Source organism: Gadus morhua, chromosome 11 (assembly GCF_902167405.1).
Source record: "Gadus morhua chromosome 11, gadMor3.0, whole genome shotgun sequence".
In the NCBI taxonomy this organism is placed as follows: domain Eukaryota; kingdom Metazoa; phylum Chordata; class Actinopteri; order Gadiformes; family Gadidae; genus Gadus; species Gadus morhua.
In genome coordinates this window covers 21,027,438-21,034,937 of record NC_044058.1, presented here as the reverse complement: position 1 = coordinate 21,034,937, position 7,500 = coordinate 21,027,438, and the positions used below count along the sequence as shown (strand labels likewise).

Here is a 7,500-nt window from a genome sequence, read left to right as displayed (position 1 = left end):
CAGAGCCAGTCGGTCGTCCCTCGCTGGAAGTATCGGGGCCGGTCCCTCGCCCAGCAGCAGCACGGCGCCCCCTCTCTTGCCAGGGTCTCTCGCACCCTACGCCTTCAGGGACTTTGAGGCGGATTCCAGCTACATGGGAAAACGCTTGGAGCAGCAGCCAATGTACCCCCAGTACACCTACTACTACCCCCATTATCTCCACACCAAGGTAAGGCGGGAATGCCCTCACTGTGGCTCTTTTCTGTGCCAATATGAGCTTTGTTTTTTGTTCTCCTCCCCCCTAGTCAACAAGTCACGTATGTGTGCATCAGGAATGTATAGAAGTATGTGTTTAAATTTGACATACGTCTGGCTGGGTGGAAGTCTGTTCAGGGCTGATTCCATCGGGAGCTCAGTGAAGATTAACCATCCAAGGGTTTTCTTGAGCTGCCCATAGTCGTGTTATCTCTGCTCCCCGATGACATATGTTTTCATATGACCATATGGCACGAAGCCCAAATGGGCCTTTTTTACGTGTCGCTCTTCGGTTGAGAATAAGCATTGTGTGATTGTGTTTTTCCTCTTCTGCACGGCTGGGGCAGGACTGGAATTGGATTAGTTTGGGGTTCCTCGGCCATAACAGTTTATAGGCACCAGAAGGGGCAATATGTTACATCAATGCAACCACTGGCAGTGTGCATGAAAAACAACGGGGGTATCCTTTTCCCTTCCTCCCTTCCCCTCCCCAACCCCCGCCTCTCCCTCACTCCCATCTCTCCCGATCCCCCTCCCCGGGGACCGAGACACTGGTGTTCCTCAGCTGGCTTTTCTTTCTCTTGCCTCCTTTGACCCCACCCACCACCACCACCACCACCACCCCCATCACCACCAGCTCTAAGTTCAAGTGCAGGGCATGGGGCCCTCCCTTCCTGCAGCCCTTGTTTCCCCCTCCCCATCAATCTGTCCTGTCTCTCGAACCCCCCCCCCAATTCCTCCCCTCCTTCCTCCTCTTCCCTTGTCATTTTCAACCAAACCAAACACACGCAGGATAAACGCCTACGTTTATGAGGGAAACTCCTCTTTCCCCCGCTGTGCACCCCCCCCCCCCACTTCTCCCGCGGCCCACCAATCAGAGTGTGTCGCGGGACATGATTGATGGGAGCCTACAATCCAGGTCTTATGGTGATCTGAAGGCTGGAAGAAGAATCGGTCCATGCACAGATCTGACATGCTAAAGAAAAACCTGGCCCCATTCGATCTGATGTGTACAAAACGTTCTCATACATTCGTGCAAACAAACAAACTCAAAAAACAACGCGCTTCCTCGCAGCACAGACACTTTCCCATCGGTGGGCATTGTGGGGGCGGGCTGGGGACAGAGTCGAAGGGGTTTAGCAGAGTTGGGTGGATTCCTCCTGGGTTGTGGTGCCAGACACTGGTCCTCTTGGGTCGGAGGACCATCTTCGCTGAGATTATGTGTAATCATACCTCAGTGTTTACGAGATGGGAAGAGATAGAAGGGAGAGATTAAACGGTCACATGGGTCTTTTTGATGATGATAACATTCCCCTTTTTGGTTGCTGCATGAGTCACTCTGAGATTATAAATGGAGCATTTGCGTTGGTAAAGGTGGTTTTAAAATGAGTGTATCTCGGTAACTGGGAATGTAACTATTTTGGCATTGCACGCCCTACGGAACATTAAGTGAGGAAGTATTTTACTACCAATAATGGGACACGCTGGAGTGGTTTATTCTGTGTGTACCACGGCTACCAACAATGATTAGATATGAGTGACTTTCATCTATAAGAATTGTTTTTTATCGACTTAATCAGCCGAAATTAAAATATTCCTCCGTGGGGCTTTGAGCATATTGTTCTCGCCTTGTCAAGGAAACATATGTTCAATAGTTATATTTGACAGGTGCTGTTAATGTAGGGATTGTAACGCATTGATTTAAAAAAATGTAATAATGCACAACCGTGAAGATAATATCTCTTTATTTTGCCGTATGAGTCACTCTGAGATTATAAATGGACCATTTGCTTTGATATAGGTCGTTTTAAAATGAGTCACACAAAACATTGTGTAGTTCAGAAACTGGAAATGTAGCTATTCGTTTTTGACCGATCAGAACCAAGTGTTCCACAATAATGTGGCATAACTCAAAGTCGTTCCTCCAATGAGTGTTGGAGGCTTCTTTTTTTTCCGTTAGCCTTGCATTGCAAATTCCTGTTTTGTTAACACTGCCTTAGAGACTACTTAAATGTAATATTGGTGTTTTAACCTTGTTAGCTTATTTCCCCTGAGAGTTGATGCACCGACATATATCCGTACGTCACCATACGGTATGCACTGCATGCCTTGTCGTCGTCTTCAATCAAGACTATGCAAGCCATGCGGCATAATCAGACTCTTTGTCTAATTGAGCCACGTGCAATCTGATGATGCGAGAGAGATACTGTCCCATTTCATTATCTTTAACCTTAATTAAGGACAGCTCCCACCAATACAGTGTACATCGATTATTAGAAGGCGGTGCCCTCCCGTATTTCCAATGAACCTGCAACAGGCATGTGGATCGCTCCCTAACCACATTCTACCTTCAGTCAACCTCCGCCTCCCCTCTCCCTCCCCTCTCCCTCCCCTCCTTCCCTCCTCTGTCTCCGTCGTCAAGGTCATATCAAATTGGATCCTACCTTCCCTCCACTTAATGTGTGTGCATGCGTGTGCGTGTGTGTGCATGTGTGTGTGTGTGTGTGTGTGTGTGTGTGTGTGTGTATGTGCTTGTGTGTGCGTAAACACATTCACGAGTGAATAATTCCCGTATGCGTGTGCCGGCATCGCGTCCAGATGTCCGTGACTTGACATAAGCCCGTGCATATGCCAGTATCTGTGCGTGTGCGCTTCACTACGGGTGTGTTTGTGTTTTTGTTTGTGCACGAGTGCACCGATGATTACATTTGCAGACGTGCGTGCGTGTGCGATCGTGTGCGCGTTTGTGTTTGGACGTCCGTAAGAAGTAAAGCTTGCACTGGCAGCACCTGCCCCGTTCCTCAGTAGTTGTTGCTTATAGCCGATCTACGGCGTCTTTGTGTGGTTCTGAAACCACCGCCACCCCCCCCCTGATGATTTTCCTTGACCTTCTCTCAGAACCGGTTTGCTGCCATTAAATCTCTCCGGGTCCCAGAGGAGCAGCTGTCTGTTGTTTACCTGAGCTCCGGCGTGGGCGATCGGCCTGGGTTTACACTTCCTGTATGTGTGCTCCTCTCTGCCTAAGGACTCGGCGTTGCTTGATATCCGCCCCTTTTACATACCGTGCGTTCAAGCAGGGAATGACCCGGTGTTATTCTGCCTCGCCGTATAACCGCTGTATAGGGGATAAACACTGTATAACGTATAAACACGGAATGTGAGGTCATTGTCGTACTACAGTTAAGCCGGTAGTGAAGGGACTAACAGAGCCGAATCGACATGTGTGTGTGTGTGTGTGTGTGTGTGTGTGTGTGTGTGTGTGTGTGTGTGTGTGTGTGTGTGTGTGTGTGTGTGTGTGTGTGTGTGTGTGTGTGTGGGTGTAAGGGGTGAACTGGTGTGGCGGGACAGGGGTGTGACGTTTCGAGGACGTGTCATGACTGCGACCTGCCACCGGGGGATTAAAACAAATCCTAAGGAAGAACAGACTAGCTAGCATCTAACCTACTGCTCGCACAACGCTCCTGTAATTTTTTTGCCTCTCAACGCTCCATTCTACTCTCTAATGAATGCCCAGCAACCCTAAACAGTCACGTCAACAGTCGGTATTTTTTTAGAAAGTAATGTTACTGCACGGCACGTGTGTTGTGAATTACACTTCACGTCTATCCTCTGAATCCTGGAAAGCCGGCATGCTATGTAAAAGCACATGGTGGGATTATGGCAGCTTTGTTTTGTTCTGTGTTTAAATGCAAAGCCTGCTTAATGACAGACCGTCTTTACGGCAATACTGTGGGATCTCTGTATCAAAGGGGATTATGTAGTATTATATGGAGCATTAATACGTCTACGTTGATGTAGCATCACCTGGTCCAGAAGGGGTTTAGTGCACTTTGGTTTCAAGGACAATTTTTGAATCAATTTACTGTTTATTTATTTGGTTTGTCAGAATGTGTGGTGTTTGTGTGTGTTTCGGTATATGTGTGTACGTTTGGTTTAATGGAATCCATGTCAGGCAATCAGAAGTCTCCATTTGACACTATTAATTCTCCGATCCTTTTTTTCTCCGACCTTTTTACGATATTCAGCTCACCTTAACTTTACTGAGTTCCATTGTCTCTAGTGTATAGTGTGATTTCCTTTCTAGTTCCTCTCTCTTTCTTTCTCTTTCTCTCTCTCTCTCTCTCTCTCTCTCTCTCTCTCTCTCTCTCTCTCTCTCTCTCTCTCTCTCTCTCTCTCTCTCTCCTTCTCCCTTTCTCTGATGCACATGGATCTGATTGGAGATGTAAATGGCCTCTTATTAATCTTGATTCCAAGGAGTGGAGCCTGTTCTCCAATGGAAATCAATTGGTGCGTGTTTATTGGTGTGTGGGTGTGTTTGTGTGGGTGTGTTTGTGTGCATGTGTGCGTGCTTGTATATTTGTATCAGTAGCGTATCGATGCTTCCACCACTGCCTTACAATTGCACACATCCTCCCTCCCCCCAATCATCATACCTCTCTCCCTCTCTCCCTCTCTCTCTCTCTCTCTCTCTCTCTCTCTCTCTCTCTCTCTCTCTCTCTCTCTCTCTCTCTCTCCCCCTCATACTCACATACATCCAGGAGGACACACCCTTAACACACAGGCGGTAGCAAAGCGGCTGGCGTTAAACTAACAATGGTTAGCTGGATGACGGAGTGTGTGTAAATGTGTCACCATTAAACCGAGAAAGAGTCGCTCTGCCTATGTAATGGCCTGCAGGCCCGGTTAGCGTACATTAGCTCAGCGTAGCGCCGCGGTAACCCCCTTTCTACTACTATATGTGTGTCTTATGGCTCTTAATCAACGTTGGAAGTGACGACAGTCAATGTGTGTGTGTGTGTGTGTGTGTGTGTGCATGTGTGTGTGTGTGTGCATGTGTGTGTGTGTGTGCATGCGTGTGTGTGTGTGTGTGTGTGTTGGGGTGGTTGGGAGGGTGTGTGTGTGTGTATGTGTGTGTCTATGCATGCGTGCGTACGTGCGTGCGTGTATGTGTGTTTTGTTTGTGTAAAGAAAAAAAACCTCTGCATGGTGAAGAGAGAGCTTTTATCGGTACTTGTGTGTCAGGTTATCTTTAAGATTATCTTCATTAAAAATCACTGTATCTGATTGAACTTTTGGGGACCTTAGTCATTGGAGGTTTTCGCGTCATGAACAGCCTTCTTTATATCCTGTTTTACCTCAGGGAAGACCGTGTGCGCCAACCCCCTCCAATGCACGCTCAGAGGATGGAAGTAGCAAGGAATTATCTATCGGTTTGTGGAAGGAAAAAGGCTGGCTGGGTAGAAACCAAATCCTGCCACTGCCGGTAAATAACGGACTTCAACGTTTACGTCCTTGAGAAGATGATGACATCGGCCTACCTATCTACCGATGAGAGTGTTTTTAAACAGGCTTTGTTCAGTGCACTACTCTCACTGCATCGCGATACCGTAGGACTGAGATGTGTTCTTGACGTCCTGCACATGCTCAGTAATTGACTCACCTTCAGAGGGGGGGGGGAGGGGGTTGGGGTCTCGACAACAGTTTGGTTTTGAGCAAGTAAGTCAACTATATTCAGTCACCGCACTACCATGTGCGCCTGCTCATTATTGCCATCACAGAATCGACCGTATCCAGCTTTATTCAAGAAACATTAAACAGCCCCATCCTTCGGGGTACCTGAAGGTATTTGATGGTGTGTGTACGGGTGTTCAAGTGTGTCTATTTATCAGGTGAAATCTTTCCCCTTCCCCCCATTTGCCAACTTTGCACATGATGATGATTGACCACATAGTAGGAGAGCCATTGATGATAATCACTTCCCTACCCCCCCGCCCCTCTCCGTCTCAACCTTCTATCACAAGATGAGAGGGCTCACCGTGGGGGTGGGGGGGGGACCATGTCCACCTCGTATTCAAGCAATCGACCAAGCGTTCATTAGCTCGCCACTGATCAGCTGTGCTAATTCGCTCGGCGACGCACAAGCAGAATTAATTAGGCTAATGAGGAACAGCGTTTCAGGCGACATCAAAGCCGACCGGCATCCGCCACGGCGGAGACGGTAAGCAGAGTATTCCTCTACTCTCAGAAGATCAGCGGTTTCTTCCGACTATAGCGTGGGAGATAAGAGCGGCCTGGGCCCATCAGTCAAGGTGGATACAGGACAGGGTCGGTTGAATGACCTGACAGATGACTACAGTGTTTACATTTACATTTACAGGTTGGGGATTTTTCTGACGTTTTTATCCAAAGCGACACACGACCATTCATGCACACATTCAAACACCGTCGGCGGAGTCAACCGCGCAAGGCGACAGCCAGCTGGTCAGGAGCATTCAGGGGGAGGCGTCTTGCTCAGGGACACCTCGGCAGTCAATGGGAAGAGCCGGAGATCAAACTAGCAACCTCCCGGTAACAGTCAACCCGCTCTACCTCCTGAGCTACTGTCCACACGCGACTGTGTGACGCAACGCACAAGATAACACAAAGTAATCCTCCTTATTCATTCGTATGTCTTCCTTCCTTCTCAGTCCTTCCTTGCGTCCTTTCGTCCTTCCCTCCACCCCTCCTACTTCCTTTCCTTTCATCCCCTCTCGCTAGCTTCCTTCGCGCCACCCTGCGTTACGTTGTGTGTGTTCCCCTCTTTGTTCTTTCGTTCCTTCCTGTCGCACTCTCCTGTGCCCTCCCCACTTGTTCACACGCAGCGCGACCGGGCAGCCGTAAATAACGCCCATCACCTTTCAGCGGGCGTACGGGGGAAACGTACACCGTGTGCATCCTTGCTGCTTTTGTCTATATATATACATAAAGAGAGAGAGAGAGAGAGAGAGAGAGAGAGAGAGAGAGAGAGAGAGAGAGAGAGAGAGAGAGAGAGAGACGGAGAGATGGAGAGATGGAGAGGGACAGAGACTCAGAGAGAGACAGAGAGATGAGAGAGAGAGAGAGAGAGAGAGATGAGAGAGAGAGAGACGAAGAGAGGCAGCGAGAGAGACAGATAGAGAGAGAGACAGAGAGAGAGAGAGAGAGAACTGCACGGGAGACAAAAATCATGTATCGCACAGCCATGTTTGTGCTGGTTCTGCGTATTCTCCAGCATGCCCTCCGCTATGCTTTCCAACTGCATCAACTTCTGGCTTTAGCAGCATTATGACGTGCTTGTTTTTTTAAAGGCCCTAGTATGGATATGATATCCAACTCCCGATAGCATCAGATAAAGACTGAGAGTGAGCCATAAGTTGCCCTCTCTCTCTATGCTTCCCTTCAATGGCAATGCACATCTCCTTGCTCTTTCTCTTGCTCTCTTTCTCTTGCTCTCTCTCTCGCTAACTT

The 7,500-nt window shown here is 48.4% G+C and overlaps 1 protein-coding gene across 1 annotated transcript in view; it reads left to right on the top strand.

Annotated features, from left to right (window-relative positions):
• The window catches only part of LOC115553647 (RNA-binding motif, single-stranded-interacting protein 3), a 127,206-nt gene that overhangs the window by 1,568 nt on the left and 118,138 nt on the right, over nucleotides 1-7,500 (top strand). The window contains 1 exon segment of the mRNA XM_030370079.1: nucleotides 1-208. This exon segment is cut by the window's left edge and continues 1,568 nt beyond it. Coding sequence (XP_030225939.1) covers nucleotides 134-208 — 75 coding nt within the window. The 5' untranslated portion in view covers nucleotides 1-133.